Here is a 17,398-nt window from a genome sequence, read left to right as displayed (position 1 = left end):
AAAATGCCTTTGTAGCTTGTAGCTTGTAACTTGTAACGAAAAAGTTGGAGAGCCTCTGTTGACTCTTAATTTATTTTACAAGTTGTATGCAAGTATGATATTGTATAAAAGAATAATTAAATTATCTAGTACCTAGTAGTAAATAGGTAAAATAACTATAAAATAATTCAAAGGTGTAATTTTATTAAACTTATCAATGTTGCTCTTCTTAAATTTGACCAAAACGTGTCTCATGTACATACGAGTATGCTGGCATAATCTTTTTCGGCAGATACAAGTCCAAGCGACTGACATAGCAATAGTATCTCTGTCCACTCTGCTATTTTTTGATTTATTATTATTGTAAATGCGCCAAATAAAATATCTTTTTTGTCACGAATTACTTAATTGAAGAATAATTGTAACTTTCGCATCAGATTTTGCCATTTTTTGCGATGTAAGTAATTCGAATAGCGAATTTTTTTAAAGTCTATCTATTTTTCCAAATTTTAAGTCTAACCTTAATTCATGAAAAATAATGTATAGTATAGGTACTTCCTGTTGGTGTAGGTACCGAAATAGAATAAATAAAAGGAGGTAGGTAAATAAAATAAGAAGCAATAGGTTTTACAAATAGGTTATTTAACACAAAATTAAATAATTTGAAAAAAAGTTTTATTTTTAACAATAACTTGACTAGTTATGGTACCGTAATTTCTATTTTATCGACATTTATTACGGTTGAAAAATTATTTTGCAATTTAGCAAAAATAAAGTGTATAAATTAAAAATACAAGTTCTACAAGTCTTGTAAAATCCTACAAGACTTGTGAAATTATTTGATAAACATAATTTACAAGAGTTTGTAAAAAAGTTCTTGTAACTTGTAACTTGTGAGGTTGTAGACTTGTAATGTTTGATAAACAGGGCACAGGTCTGAGGTGGGTGTGGCTACACACCCTTTTGACATGACAGTTGTCACAGAACAAATATGACGAGTGCGTTCTAATAACATAAAATGAAATAGGTAGTTTCCAAAATGTGTAAATCACAGATGGATTCTTGAATTTCCCTTGCTTTAAAAAAATATCTAAACATCTTTTAAAAATACTAACAGCCGCACTCAGAGTCGCTAATCGTTACTTAAGATTGAGTTAAAACGGGACAGATTTATGTGAGAGTTTAAAAAAAAAAAGGATATTAGCCATATTAAATGACTAATATTCCCGTTTCCTCTCCAACTAAGCGTCAGGCTTGTGCTAGGAGTAGGTACGACAATAGTGCAAGGGGCAGGGTTTGAACCGTCGACCTTTCGGTTGTCAGTCCACTCCTTTACCGGTTGAGCTATTGAGGCTCTATATAGGTCTATGTCGTTTAACTCAATGTTAAGTAACTATTAAGCAACTCTGAGTGCGGCTGTAAGACCCTGTATAATCTCGTCAGGCCGTCATCCCTCCACGGTCTAAAGCACAAGCTGGGAGGCGCGGAGGTTCGCCGAGCCTCGCTACAGCACATGCCTCTGTCGCCGCTCGCGAGGACACCCTCCCCCTCGCCGCAGCCGCCGCAACCCGCGCCCGCCTCGCCCACCAGGTAACATAGGATCATCATCATCATTATCAGCCTGTGGACGTCCACTGTTGGACATAGGCCTTCCCTAAAGATAAGATCAATACAATGTTTTTTATGTTAAAAAATTGAAAAATATTTGTCGTTTACGCCTTGTTAGTAATTAGTTATTTTAAAAAACCGGCTAAGTGCGAGTCTGGCTAGCGCAACGGGGGTTCCGTACTACAGTCGTATTTTTCGACATTTTGCACGATAATTCAAAAACTGTGATGCATAAAAATAGATAAAAATCTGTTTTAGAATGCACAGGTGAAGCCCTTTCATTTGATACCACATTTGATATAGTTATCTTACGTCGAAAATTGAAAATACTAATTATTAGTTCATGACCACAATTTAATTATTTTTGTGTGATGTAACCACAAATTCACGTATTTCAGATTTTTCACCGAATGTCTGCTATAAGACCTGCCTACCTGCCAAATTTCATGATTTTAGGTCAACGGGAAGTACCCTGTAGGTTTCTTGACAGACCGACAGACAGACAGACAACAAAGTGATCCTATAAGGGTTCCGTTTTTCCTTTTGAGGAACACTAAAAATTAATAAAAATCATGATTTTTTAAATTATTCTCTTTAATTATTAATTCTAGTCCCATTAACTACCGCAAAACAAAAAATTACGTCATTTTATTAACCGACTTCCAAAAAGGAGGTGGTTCTCAATTCGGCCCGTTTTTTTAAAAATGATTACAGTCCAAGACCCTATTTGTATGCTTGTCCACGTTTGCGTCATCAATGCACTGTGTTCGTACTTATCATTTTCTTATCATAATATGGTTGTAATTTGCATTATACTCGTACTAACTAACAATATTGGCATTGTTTTCATCGCAATTATACGTCACAACTTTTGTAAAAAAAAATTGGTCCTGTAACCTTTGCCCTCGGTTGTAAGTAATCTCGGTATTAGATTTTTGGCAAAAGGTTTTTATGACGTCATCAAAAGAAAGAAAAAAAATCTCAGTTACTCTCAAGTCCTGTATATAAAGAATAAAATATACTTAATATCAGTCAATTCTGCAATAAAAATTAAATACATAAGTACATTTTCTCCTGGCAAACATTTTCTCTCTGTCAAGTCAATCAGTCAATCAAGTCAACTTTTGTTTGCCTTGTTTTTGTATCCTGTATTCTTACTGTAATTTTGTTAACAATAAGGTTATTTTATATTTATATTCTTTTTAAAAGAATATTAGCCATGCTAAATCAGGACTAGTATTCCCCTTTCCTTTTCCCCTTAACTAAGCGTAAAGCTTGTGCTGGAGTAGGTACGACAATAGTGCAACGGGTGGGGTTTGGAACCGGCGACATTTCGGAATTCAGTCCGCTACCCAACCGTTGAGCTATTGAGGCTCAAAATTATTTGGGTAGATAAAAGTTGTAACGTATTACACATGTCATGATAATATAACCCCTCATCACACCACACAGCAGGGGTTGCGAGCCTCGGAGTCCGTCTCCGCTCGCGACGCGAGAGTGTAGACGCGCATGGCCTCGGCGGGATCCCGCCTCTCCGTTACTGAGGAGAGCTTTATCGCCTGACAGGTAGGACTGTCTAAATGTATATATATTTTTTTGGATTTTACAGGATTTTTTATATATTTTTTTTCGAGTTTTTTTTTGTCGTATCTTAATCATTAGTACTACGACCTGTTTTTATTTTTACTAGCGTTCTAATTACATCAGTACTCATAATGCAAAAGTGTGTTTGTTGGTTTATTGGTTTGTCCTTCAATCAGCGGAGCAACGGATTAGCCTGATTTTTTGCATGGGTATAGTTAAAAACCCGGAGAGTAACATAGGCTACCTTTTATCTCAAAATCGAAGAGTTCCCACGGGATTTTTTAAAAACCTAAATCCACACGTACGAAGTCGCAGGCATCATACCTTAGGCTACTTATACCTAATTTTATCTTTTTATTTTCAGATGTTTTTATTTTATTTTAATTTGCACATTATACATATATCGTTTCCATTAATTTCAATTATTTTTATCGTCACATTTTTCGTTGCGTCATTTTTCTTAGCACGCTTTTATGTTGCTTTAACATATTTCTTTGGTACACGCTTTTTGTTTACTTGTAATGTTTATCTTTCTTTTTAATGTATGTTAATTTGGTTTGTTATTTCCTTAAAGGGTTTTAGTATTAGATGTAAGATTAGATAATGGTACTGATTCTGTGCACACTTAAATTTTAGAGTATTCGCATCCTCTTCTTGCTTAGAAAAGGACAGATACAGTTTGAAAGTTTTAAATTTAATTTAGAGCTGCCAAACCTCGGGACTTTGACGTGTCGGTCTCAACGACAGGGACAACGCTCTACAAATCTGCTATCACCTTCTAAAGGTCGATGTACATTACTTTCGGCCGCATACTGTACAAACTTTTACAAAGCTATACCTTCACTGCAGGTTACACCCGCGTTCAGCAGAAGCTAAATGCTCCATATCTCCGCTGTGTTGCGCGGGAGTCGGCTCCAACACCGTCAGCACTGTGACCAGCAGTCGTCGCGGCACCAGCTGGCGCGCGCCCGCCCCAGCGCCGCCCACCCCTCCGCCCCCCGACAAGCCGGACGAGCCCACCCTGCCGCGCATTGCTGAGGAGAAGGACTCCCCCACGCACCACGCCGTCCGACTGCCGGCCAGGTGAGATATACACAGCGACGTAGTGAACATATCGCGCGCCCGCCCCAGCGCCGCCCACCCCTCCGCCCCCCACCCCTCCGCCCCCCGACAAGCCGGACGAGCCCACCCTGCCGCGCATTGCTGAGGAGAAGGACTCGCCCACGCACCACGCCGTCCGACTGCCGGCCAGGTGAGATATACACAGCGACGTAGTGAACATATCGCGCGCCCGCCCCAGCGCCGCCCACCCCTCCGCCCCCCACCCCTCCGCCCCCCGACAAGCCGGACGAGCCCACCCTGCCGCGCATTGCTGAGGAGAAGGACTCGCCCACGCACCACGCCGTCCGACTGCCGGCCAGGTGAGATATACACAGCGACGTAGTGAACATATCGCGCGCCCGCCCCAGCGCCGCCCACCCCTCCGCCCCCCACCCCTCCGCCCCCCGACAAGCCGGACGAGCCCACCCTGCCGCGCATTGCTGAGGAGAAGGACTCGCCCACGCACCACGCCGTCCGACTGCCGGCCAGGTGAGATATACACAGCGACGTAGTGAACATATCGCGCGCCGGGCCAATACTTTTGGTCGCCAGGTATAACGGTTTTTGACTGGAATCAGGCTGAGATCTATAGAGTGAACTTTGCTTAAATTTAAGACACTGTTGAAACGAGACAGCGTTATATCGCTGACATAAATGTGTCTCGTTTCAACTGAAACTTATAAGTCTGTGCAAAGTCAAAGTACACTCTATTGATTTCAGCCTTGGAGTAGCTACATTTTCATTTTACCACCGAACCGCAAAACGTCGGGCGAGTTTCCTTCGACGTTCCATCTACACGCACGAAACGTTTTGCGTCATCATTCCTCATACGCATGGCTAAGGTTTGGAATACTCTTCCACGATATGTGTTTCCTACCAATTACAACCCGGGTATCTTTAAAACAAGAGTGAATAGACATCTTCTAGGTAAACGCGTCCCATCTTAGGCCGCATCATCACTTTACATCAGGTGTGATTGTAGTCAAGCATTTGCCTATAATGAATAAATAAAAAAAGAGCTAATGCAGGGTGTTTATACAATTCGCATATGCGTACTTCCGTCCGTTTTTAAAATAGCCGCCAAATAGAACAGCTGTTTTGTTGCGCTATCGTTTGTTAAGATGACGTGTTAATTCATGTAATTATGTTGTTTCAGGACCCCAGCCAAGCAGAGCACACCGAGCATCTTCACCTCGTCGCCCAAGACGAGTTTGGACAAGTCCGCTTTCAACACCAGCGCGTCTTTCGCGTCTCTGTCACTATCCGACGAATCCTTCGTCGACAGCAGCATAGATGGCATGTCTAATCTTGACACGTCCCGGGACCTTAATCTGGGTAAGATTCAACATCATTGTAGAAATAGCGTTTAGCGTATAGAATAGAATAGAAAATGTTTTATTCAAGTAAACTTTTTACAAGTGCTTTTGAATAGTCGGGTAGTTTTAATTTAACACTGGTTCGGAATGCCGTTCCTACTGAGAAGAACCAGCAAGAAACTCGGCGGTTGCTCTTTTTAATTTTTCAATTTACAATGTTATTATACCATACTATACAAGCCATTGCAGCCCCGTGCATTGCTGGAGCGAGTCAAATCCAAGCTTCTGAGTAATTCTGAAGCCTGAGATTGAAGAGCTAACGTCCTTAACAGTTACTGAATACTCTTAAGTAGACATTTATCATTACTAGATGATGCCCGCGACTTCGTCCGCGTGGATTTAGGTTTTTGAAAATCCCGTGGAAAATCTTTAATTTTCCGGGATAAAAAGTAGCCTATGTTCTTACCCGGGATGCAAGCTATCTCTGAACCAACTTTCGTCGAAATCGGTTGAACGGTTGAGCCGTGAAAAGCTAGCAGACAGACAGGCAGACAGACATACAAACAGACAGACAGACACACTTTCGCATTTATAATATTAGTATGGATAATATGTAAGCAATTCCAAATCCGAACACATAAAAGAAGTTTCAATATTTTATGTATTCCAGATGACAGCAGATCAAGCACAGATATCAGCATCCCACAGTCGGACACCAGTAAAAAACTTATCACAACACTAGAATCTACTCCGAGCATCACAGACATCCAACAGAAAACGCGAAAAAAATCTGATTCCTCCCTCAAAGATGAAGATTTTAAACCTAAGGAAAAATCAAAATCCAAACAAGAGAAAGAGTTGAAAAAGCAAGATTCAATTAAGAAGACAGAGAAAGAAGAAAGAAAGGAATTCAAAGTGGAAGAGAAATATCAAGAAGTACCTAAAATGGAAGATAAATCGAAACAAGAGAAGGCAATGGAAAGAAGCGGTTCAGTCAGAAAATCGGAAGGTAAAGAAAAGAGAGACGATAAGAAACAGGATAAGAGAGAAGAAAAGAAACAAGAAAAGCAAGAGAAGGAAAAGAAGCAGCAGGAGAAGATAGAAGCGAAGCGGTCGGAGTCGATAAAGAAGTTGGAAGGATTGAAAAGGCAGGAATCTGTCGAGGCGTGTAAGGTAAGACGGATAGACGTAAGTTTAGGTACAGAACTAACCACTCACTCGCGACCATTGACTTATATATTACTTTGTATGGATAGGGTTATTGAATAAACAAAATGGAGTTCAAAACGGGTCGTTCATTAGTATCTAAGAGGTGGCGCTGATTTATTTGGTTTCTAAACCGTGAAAAATTTTGTTTGCTTGACCATATCTCGTCATTTATATCGAGTGAGTGGTTAGGTCTGTTTTATATGATCTCAAACTAATATGACGAGTCTAAATGTATTGCTATCCCTTTCATAATGCACCTTGCGGAAAAAGATACCACTGGTTTTAGGACCTGTCAATTTAGTTTAGGGTTGTGTACTACAGAATTAGCCATAAAGTCAGAGGTGATTGTGATTGTCACATTATAGTTAAATTTTTATTTACCAACATATTTAAAATATTTACAGTTTATATCTATGTGACTTATCTAATTACTATATAAATCATGACCGCGTGGAATGGTGCCAAGAATACTGGCTGCATTTCCGCGCTGGACAGCCAGGCTGATCCGTTGCGCAAAAAATGAGCCAGCCCTTCTGTCACCAGATGAGGCTATTAATCGCGGTGAAATATCTCTTAATTTTTTTAGCACTAAGACTCCATGGCCCCAGGGTCTCCACGGCAAACGGCACAAAAATGTAACTCTCTATAAGAGAGGCATACTTGCGCCGCTTGCCGTTTTCAGCTGTTTCTGCTGCGGCTCCCGGTCTTGATGCTGTCTTCCTGATATGACACGGGGCCAATTTAAAATTTAAATTGGATTTAAATTTATTACTGGTTAAATTTACATCATCATCATAATGATCAACCCGTCGTCTCCTCTCAGAGTGGGAATGGTTTGGCCATAGTTTACCACGCTGGCCTTCTGCTGATTGGTAGACTTCACACATCTTTAAGAACATTATGGAGAACTCTCAGACATGCCGGTTTCCTCGCGTTGTTTTCCTTCATCGTTAAAGCAAGTGATATGTAATTACTTAAAATGCACGTAACTCCCGAGAAGTTAGATGTGCGTGCCCGGGATCGAACTCCCGACTTCCGATTAGAAGGCGGACGTCCTAACCACTAGGCTATCAGTTTGCTAAATTTACATATTTTTCTTTAATTACAACGCTCCGTACCTACAAAATTTAAAAAAATAAGTATCAATATTTGGTTTTCATGAATACCTCACGCCAAATACCTGTATGTCTGATTTATTGTTTAGTGTCATCTAACGAACGTGTTTCTCCACAGTCTCCCGAAGCGCCCGAAAGCAGCGAAGGTAGAAGCAAGAACAGTATGGTCAGCAAGTTGCTCGGCGTGATGGGACGCAAGCGGGATGACGACGAGAGGTGCAAGAAAGACAAACACGCCAAGAAAAAGGTAAAATTACATTTCGGCTTTGTAGAGCGTTGTCTCTGTCACTCATATGTGACGTTCTCAACGACAGAGACAATGCTCTACAAATCTGCTATCTCCTTCTAAAGGTATATCACTTTCTGTCGCGTGCTGTACTCATTTATAATAACTAGCCGACCCGGTGAACTTCGTACCGCCTAACAGTCGATTCTTTAATTTTTTTATTTTTTCCACAGACAATTTTTGAGTAATGTTACCATCGTATAAATATTGGACAAATATTGACATTAATATTTATACGATACTAAAGTCACTCACCGTCCTAAAAATTAAAGAACAAATTGACTTTTATGTATTATAACGAATCTTTTGTATGGGAATATAGAAAAGTGTTGTTCTTAGACTTTTTCAGGCATTTCTTAAATTTCTCTCTCCGTTAGAACCATCCTCGTACTTCAAGGAATATTATGAAAAAATAATTAGCGAAATCGGTTCAGATGTTCTCGAGATTTTCGCTTCGCAACACATTCAGCGATTCATTTTTATATATAGAGATATGGATAAGATTTACAAAAAAAAAAAAAAAAGTTAGAAACTAACAAAGGGATTTTAAATCGTCCAGGCAATCTACCATTGGATCAGAATGCTCGCATCGCCGAGTACTGAACTTAAACCTTGTTTCAGAATACTTCCTACCCACCTTCTCAGCCGATACAAATACAAAAGCAACCTGAATCACTGCCCCCAGACAAAAACTACGACAGACCGGACACAGAGGATAAAAAAGGAAAAAAGGGACGCGGCAGAGCCTCCAGTTCCTCTTCAGTCGAGAAATAAAAAGAGAGATAAGAAATAAAATATGCATGGCTAACCTTTGGAATACTCTTCCACGATATGTTTCCTACCAATTACAACCCGGGTATCTTTAAAACAAGAGTGAATAGGCATCTTCTAGGTAAACGCGTCCCATCTTAGGCCGCATCATCACTTTCCATCAGGTGTGATTGTGGTCAAGTGTTTGCCTATAATGAGTATAAAAAAGAGACAGATATACAGTGTCGCCGAAAAGTAAGAAATAGACGCATATATAGGGGGATTTTTAAAAATAACCAGCACCTGTAACATTTGAATGTGCAGTTCAAAGCAGGCTGTATATTTGATATTATATGAAAGTCAAAGTCAAATGATTTATTCAAAATAGGTAATAAATTACTCTTTTCGATTGTCAGTTGTTGGATTTGTAAGAATTTGAAATTATTTTTATCCCACTCACTCTGCTAATGTCAAAAGCATAACGTCCGATCTAACAAAATTCCGAGTCTACGGGGTCGGGGGGCGAAGCAGAGTATACTGTATCCTTGGAAAGAAGTTAGTATCGCTCTCTCTTACTTAATCCTATAAAAATAACAGTGCCAAAAATCTCAGTGGGCGTTAACCATTTTGAGGCACCGACCTATCACAAAAATGTTTTCAAAAAACATTCGAAATTTAATTTGAAAATGTTTTCAAAATTATTCGAAATTCAATTGAAAAACACAGTTTAGGCTGTGATTGGCTGGTGACTCAAAATGGTTAACGTCCACTGAGGCTATGGTTCTACGGGATTACGTAACAGAAGAACCCTATACTAACTTCTTTATCTTATGGTGAGATCTATAGAGCGCACTCTGACTTAGCTTAGACTTAAGACAGATTTAAAACGTGACAGAGCTATATCTCTCACATGAATCTGTCTCGTTTTAACTCAATCTGAGCAAAGTCAAAGTGCGCCCTATAGATCTCAGCCTATAGGTTCCAAGCAAGAAAATAAACGCTGTATGTTAAAGTTTCTGTAGAAATTAGTAAACGCTTAGTGCTTTAAAAGTTTAACTATGAATAATATGTGTGTAGAATGCGGTGAATTCGAATCTGGGCGTGTTCAAATAGAGTAGTTGTAGCGAGAAGAAATGAATAACATATATTTTCGTCATTTTGTAATTTTACTATAGCTGTATTTGTATTTTCACTAGTGTAAATGTGGTGTGTATATGTGTAGTGTTGGTGTATGTTGTTTCGTCAATCAAATTGATACTTTATCTCTTGTCTCATTGAGCGCAATTTCGGATGACACTAACATAGTAAAGTGGGGTTTTTCAAACAAAATTTAACTTTTACTCGACGTGATTGAATGTAGTTTCGGATGGCGTCGTTGTTAAAATTTTATTTGATACTAGCGACTTCGTCCGCGTGGATTTAGGTTTTCAAAAATCCCCTGGGAATTCAATAAATTTCCGCGACAAAAAGTAACATGTCCTTCCCCGAGATGCAAGCTATCTCTGTATCAAATTTCATCAAAATCGGTTGAACGGATGGGCCGTGATAGGCTAGCAGACACACAGACACACTTTTGCATTTTTAATATTAGTATGGATAGATTTTTTTTATAAACAGCGTTTATATTTTATGCATTTTTCTAGAATTCTTGCATATGTATAGGTTTTCCACAAAAAAAAAAACGGCCAAGTGCGAGTCAGACTCGCGCACCGAGGGTTCCGTACTCGGGTATTTTTCGACATTTTTCACGATAAATCAAAAACCATTATGCATAAAAATTGTTTTATGCGAAGAAAATTTTAATGCTTTCCTTAGTTTAGCAATTGCTATGAACACGCATTCTACCAATCACACTGTGGGATTTGCACAGACCATCACCTATAGACCCCTAATAGCCAAACAGCCCTGCTCGACAAGCTTTGGCACTTGCTTAGCATAAAAGTCGGCCCACGCCCGTTCGGTACCCTCATTCCGCACATTGCTTTGATTACGTGAATTTTAAGTCCACCAATCACAACAAAGCATTCTCCCCTGTCCCCTGCCCACATTTTACGATTTTGTTTCATGCAAAACCTTGTAAATGCGTACTCTAGGAGTTGAATTCTCTGTGGGGGATTTGTAACATAAGTTTCTTCAACAGCTTACCTCTGTTCGCACAGAAATGTACAGCACAGGTTTTATGAGGCTAAGAAAGACGAAGCTAAGAACTAACATCCGTTGTAGTGTCATCCGAAGTGTTTTGTAAAATATATTTCTTCTTAATTAAATTAAACTATTGATATAATGAAACTGATAAGTGAACTAATTATAATAATAATAATATTTGAATGAATTTTAGTAAGTAAGTCGTAAGTGTTGTGTAATATTGTAAAAAAAAGAAAAAAAAAGCTGTAAGTTGCGACGTATTGTCCGTACAAAATGAGAACTCACTCGCCATTTTAACTCTATGTGTCAACTCTCATGTCAAAAATACGGTTCTCCTATAAAATAAGGACTACAGTGCGACAAGGCTCTCTTGGCACTTCAATGACATCGACAGGTGGGCGCTGTTGGAGAACAAAGGCTAAGAATATTCGAACAAGAACAAAGGGGACACTTGACGGCAACGTTAGTTTAGATTTTTGCCACGCGTCAAGATAGCCTTGTCGCACTATAATATATAATAGTTTTCACATAAAGTTAAAATGGCGAATGAGAACTTAAAATTTATGCATTATACCTATTTGTTAGACTGTGTACAGATTTAGTCTGAAATATGTTGTGACATGGTTCGAAATCTAAAAGTAAAGTTAAAAAAAAATAACATGTATATGGGCTCTAGCCATTTTGAATTTACCACTATACACGCAATGTCTTGCCAGTGAACTAAAATTTTTTCCTTCTCACAAACTTTATACAAATTTTTCAATCAAATACTTATTTTTTATTAATTTTAAATATTTTAAAGTATGGAAATATAATCAACGTAATTTGCATGAAAAGGAAAATTCTATATGACCTCTGTAAAAAGTTTATTTTTTTAATTAGTTTTCTTTTTTTAAGTACATATTTCGAGCTCTGTCTTTCAGTATTACAAAGTTGAGGCGTTTTAAATATAGTTAAAAAAAAAATTAGAATGCTTTAGTGTAAAAGAGATGTAAACTATGCGCGAGTGAAACATAAAATAATTGTTTTAATCTCATAGCTATACATATATCTAGTATAATCTAGTTTGAGGAAAATATAGGCTAAGAGCCTAAAGTGTAAATTGAGGCCCTCTTTGCGTCATACGTCTTAATTCTAGGGTTATCTGGGGGTCTGGGGGGGGGGGGGGTTAGGGTCTCCCTTTCATCTGCATAAAATACACGCCTTTAATTATTAATTACTAAACAAATCTGGTTAGTCAAAATTCGATACTTAGACGTTTTTGCAGTTTGAAAATTTAAATCGAGTGTCCTAAAATGTAACTGAACATAATAATAACTAGTATGGATATTTTAGGACAAACTAAAGTCTCTGGTCTGGTCTGGTGGGTGGCTTCGGCCGTGGCTAGTTACCATCCTACCGGCAAAATCGTGTCGCCAAGCAATGTAGCGTTCCTGTATGATTCCGTGTAGAAACCGATCAGGGGTATGGGTTTACTGAAACTGCCATAGGTTCTTAGTTCACTTCCAAGTTAGCCCGCTTCTATCTTAGACTGCATAATCACTTATCATTATGAGAGGCAGGGGCTTACTTGTAATGAATTTAAAAAAAGTCACATTACATCGCCAATTTATTCCGTGGGCTCTTACGCTATTCGAGTTTATTTTTTTGTATAGTTCCTTGCATTTCACGAAGGCAAGTGGCACATGCTTGTATGTAGGTCGTATCGGTATAAGTAAGGGTCGTTAAGTCGCGACTGATTGGTCCGACGTGCACGCACACTTACGCAATGTCCGTGCATACAACGTAACCACAAGTAAAGTTCACTCGCCTTCGTGAATTGCAAGAAGAACTGTAACAGTTATCGCTTTAGAAAATAGTTTGATAATGGGGCTGATTCTCTAGTACACAATCTCTAAACTAAACTAAATTAACAGGTCTAAATCTAGTGCTATCCTTTTCCGCAAGCAACATTATGAAAGGGATAGCAATAGATTTAGATGTGATATTTTAGTTTAGTTTAGAGATTGTGTACAAAGGAATTAGCCACAATGTGATAGTATTTTTAGGATTAGTTGAGTTTTTTTGCTTCACCTTTTCAGTTGTTCTTTTTACTTATCACTATTTTGTATGCAGAGATGTTCTGAGTTAAAATCCTAACAATATAACATCTTAATCCTATTTCTCTGTTCTTATTAATTTAGTTTGATCTATTTTTTATTTAACTTTTTTTATTGATGTATTTTGTTAATTTTTTTTAGTGTAACATATAATTCACTAGCAGCCATAAAAAATCGATTTATTTAGTGAATAATAACAAAAAAAGTATTTTCAATGTCTAATGCTTAACCATCTTCTCGGCAGGATGATGATGACATTCCGAACCAGAGAAGTTCTTTTGATGATTCAATAACACTTGTAAAAGTTTTAATGAATAAAAATTTATTCCAATCCCTTTTTAGGGTTCCGTACCTCAAAAGGAAAAACGGCACCCTTATAGGACCTCACTTTGTTGTCTGTCTGTCTGTCTGTCAAAATATCGAAAAAATAAGACTGCTGTACGGAACCCTCATTGCGCGAGCCTGACTCGCACTTGGCCGGTTTTTTCAATGTATTGCTCCTAAATATATAATTTAAAAATAAATAAGTCCCGCAAATTGCTATTGCGGTGGAACCATGTCTCATTAACATCGAAATGACTTCATTTTGACGTCAGCTGAAATAATAATATTCTATCAGCTCGAAACTTCAGTCTAGTGCTGACGCCACGCGCATTATCAATTTGCGAGACTTTATATAATACTTATTAACAAACGTGTCGAACATCTTTTTTGTCGCTTTTTTGTTGGGTTTTTTCTTCTATTAAGTATTAAATTGTCACTTAGAGCCTAGAGGCTTCGTCTTCCAGCACCTTGCTATTGTTGTATAAATGGAAGATTTTTAAATGATTTAGATAATTCGTTGTAATTTTTTAATATTATATATTTCTATACGATTATTATCTTCAAAATTTAATCATAATATGTTGTCTGGTGTGAGGCTTCGGCCGTGGCTAGTTACCACCCTAGCGGCAAAGCCGTGCCGCCAAGTGATTTAGCGTTCCGTTACGATGTCACGTAGAAACCGAAGGGGCATGGGTTTATTAAAAACTGCCATACCCCTTCCAGGTTAGCCCGCTTCAATCTTAGACTGCATCGTCCTATACCACCAGGTGAGATTGCAGTCAAGGGTTAATTTGTATCTGAATAAATAAATAAAAAATGCCCGAATTGTCTGGAGAAGGTGCGGAATATATTTTTGCACCTTAACGGACACGGCCAGGTATAATAGGATTATAATATAGGATTCAAACTTACTGGCGGCAAAGAAGAGACTTACAAGTCGCCTCGTAATTGTGAAAAAATCATACGTAGTAAAATCATCAATACTAAATTAAATTAATTAAAGTCGCCGGTACCTCGTATTTCGACTCCTTATAATGGGATGGTGTTACGTTGCAAGCTGAAATGTGATTTATCGAATCTATTTAGTGCCATCTACCAAACAGCTGATATAACTCAAATTTCAAGTATGACGCCTTCCATCAGCGTCCAGGTATTTGGTTTGTAAATCTTTAAAAAAATTAGAAACTCCAGCTAAAACCACAGTTTGCCAACATTCCAAAAACGAAACTGTATAAAATCTAAGATTATTTATCTTTCCACACACGGAAAAAGAAATAATTAGGTATTTAACATTATTTGTATGTATTGATGCGGTAATAAAATTCACTTATTAATATGGTTTCAGGTAATTACTTGTTTATTTTTGCTTCTGTACAAAAAAATAATAAGTAATTCATTTAATTACTTTTTAATTGACATTTTATTTTAATATATTTTTATTCATAATCGTCGCTAAAATGAAATAAATAAATCGTTGAATTGAATAACTATTATTACCTTTACTATAATAACATAATATATTATTAAAGAACTTGTAAATATTAATACTAATGCATTTCTTATGTTTTAAGTACATAAGTACCAATAGAATATGTATTTGCATCAAAAAGTGTAATGGAAGTACAGTTAAAATTTTCAGGAAGTACATTTGAAAAAAAAAAAAAATTTGACATGTATTTTTCTCTTCGTAAGTATTTGAATACTCATAGGTTGATTAATTTTAATTTGCTTGTGAATTTTTAGGTATGGCAATACAGGGTAAAGGTGTGCGCACACTACCCCTGTTATATGATTTGAAGGATTTGAAAGACAGTTCGCAGCTTTACTGCAAATTAGGGTAACTTTGGCAGTCAAGGAAAAATATAATATTTTTTAACTAAGAATGCTTTTATCCTATAGTATACTGGTATCTATACTGTTAGCTGAAATATAATTGTAAAATATTAATCGCCCCCGATGTTTCTTTTCAATGTTAGGTATATTGAAAGGCAAAGTTACCCTGATTTTATGTACCTACCTACATAATATATATTTCGCAAAAGCGTCTTTTTAAGCGTCATGTTCACATTAGTCAAATAAGTTTGGCGAATGCTGGCCAATGTACGAAAACTGAAATTGTGGCCAGATCCTTTGATGGTGCGTACTAAAACCGACACCAGTCGGCCAGAAAATTACGCCAAGTGGCATTTTACACGTTCGCGGAGTACGTTAGGCCAACGTAGTCAAGGGGCTTTTCATTATTTATTTATGTAATACCGAGACCAAAAGAAACAATGAATTAGCGTACAGAATACTAATTATATTATTAAACAAAGTTGTTTTTGGGACCATAATTTTAAATAATATATTACATACAACATTTTGTTACATTTGCTTAGCGATTTTAATTATTATTATAATAAAATTATTTGTATTATATTATGAATATTATGACAATATTATCAAGTCTGGGTTTTAGGGTTATCGCAGACTTACATCGCTTATAAAAAGCAGAAACAAATGTGAAATTTGAATTTAATTTCGAGATTTCATTATTGTTCTGCTTTACTCATAACCCATGTAAAATTTTTGTTGATTTTCTGTAAAAATTGTTTTGAATCGAGCAAAAATTCTTGCTGTTTGTGGTACAAGTGATTAGGTATAGCTTGACCAGAAATATAAAAAACTTTATCTGGGGGCGCCACTAGTAGGTATATGGTCTATGGTCTTGTATAAATTAGTTCCACGCTCAGACTAAGGATCAAAGAGACTTGTCAGACGCGAATACCCGAAAACTCAGACTAAGAATAAGGAGACTTGTCAAACGCGTATACCCGAAAGGGACAAAACAACAAAAGAAATAATACTTACGTATGAAAGGTTATGGTTCATAATTTGCGTTCGCTACAACTTTAACACAGCAATGCAACATAAATGGCTTCTACACACCTTCAATACTAAATTTAAAACAGAAAACTAAATAAAAACTCGTAATATTCGCAATAAACTACTATCACAGAGGTTTGTTGGGCACAAACTACAACGTGCCCAACAAAAAAGAAGCTAAACTATGAGAAATACAAAAAACTGTGTTTACGTCTCTATCACTCTTCAGAGCTTTTCTATACACCTAGCTTGCTCTAACAAGTTATTATTATTTTAATGCCAAGTCTCCTTGATCCTTAGTCTGAGGTTCCACGGGTTTTTCGCAATATGGCGTGGTATTTTATTTTTCTGGTCATTTTTAATAACCATGCTTTGTTAATAACCAGGTCTTATTAATGGAAATATGAGCTTATTATGCATCATTTCACTCTACTGTGTTGCCTGCCGTAAAGTTTTGACATGAAAACACAAATTATTGTATGTAGCGGTTAGTTAAAAAAATACTGATGTGATTTTTTTGAATAGGTGTCTAAATATTTGAGCAAAGGAATGTTTTGAGTAACGTGTACGATTCGATGTGAATACGAAATAAAGTCATGAATTAACTGTTTCCATAGTTTTTTTTGCAAGACCGTGGCGTGTGAAAATCCTTGACTAAGGATTATATTGACTATAGAGCGCACTTTGACTTTGCTCAGACTTAAGACACTGTTAAAACGAGACAGCGCTATACCGCTGGCATAAGTCTGTTTCGATTTAAATTAAACTTAAGGCTAAGCAAAGTCAAAGTGCGCTCAATAGATTTCAACCTAAGAGCCCGCGTGGGTCAGATCTTCGTTATTTTATAAAAGCTGCAAGTTTCTCTGCGTGTTGTCCCCAACACGGAGGAACGATCAGCGATTATGAAGTTTGGATCATTGTGGCTTTGGTAGATAACAAACACCCTGAAACTTTAAGGGTGTCTATCAGGGGGTTGCCACGACTGTAAGTGTCTGGCACTGCATTACGTGATTTCTA

General features: G+C 37.5%; 1 protein-coding gene across 6 annotated transcripts in view; it reads left to right on the top strand.

Moving 5' to 3' along the window:
* The window catches only part of dop (microtubule-associated serine/threonine (MAST) protein kinase dop), an 81,364-nt gene extending 70,252 nt beyond the window's left edge, over window positions 1–11,112 (top strand). For 2 of the 6 annotated variants that reach the window (XM_069506354.1, XM_069506353.1), the window contains exons 31-37: window positions 1,423–1,569; window positions 3,040–3,153; window positions 4,021–4,254; window positions 5,429–5,607; window positions 6,259–6,761; window positions 8,031–8,159; window positions 8,820–11,112. In XM_069506354.1, the coding sequence (XP_069362455.1) occupies window positions 1,423–1,569; window positions 3,040–3,153; window positions 4,021–4,254; window positions 5,429–5,607; window positions 6,259–6,761; window positions 8,031–8,159; window positions 8,820–8,972 (1,459 nt within the window). In that variant the 3' untranslated portion in view covers window positions 8,973–11,112. Of the gene's footprint in view, window positions 1–1,422; window positions 1,570–3,039; window positions 3,154–4,020; window positions 4,255–5,428; window positions 5,608–6,258; window positions 6,762–8,001; window positions 8,160–8,819 lie in introns of all 6 variants that reach the window. The other 4 variants (XM_069506357.1, XM_069506358.1, XR_011238084.1 and 1 more) reach the window with 3 other exon arrangements.
* The last annotated feature ends 6,286 nt before the right edge of the window (window positions 11,113–17,398 follow it).

Source organism: Maniola hyperantus, chromosome 23 (genome assembly GCF_902806685.2).
Source record: "Maniola hyperantus chromosome 23, iAphHyp1.2, whole genome shotgun sequence".
Taxonomy (NCBI): Eukaryota; Metazoa; Arthropoda; class Insecta; order Lepidoptera; family Nymphalidae; genus Maniola; species Maniola hyperantus.
The sequence above is the reverse complement of the archived record's forward strand: the minus strand, read 5'-3'. Positions and strand labels throughout refer to the sequence as shown.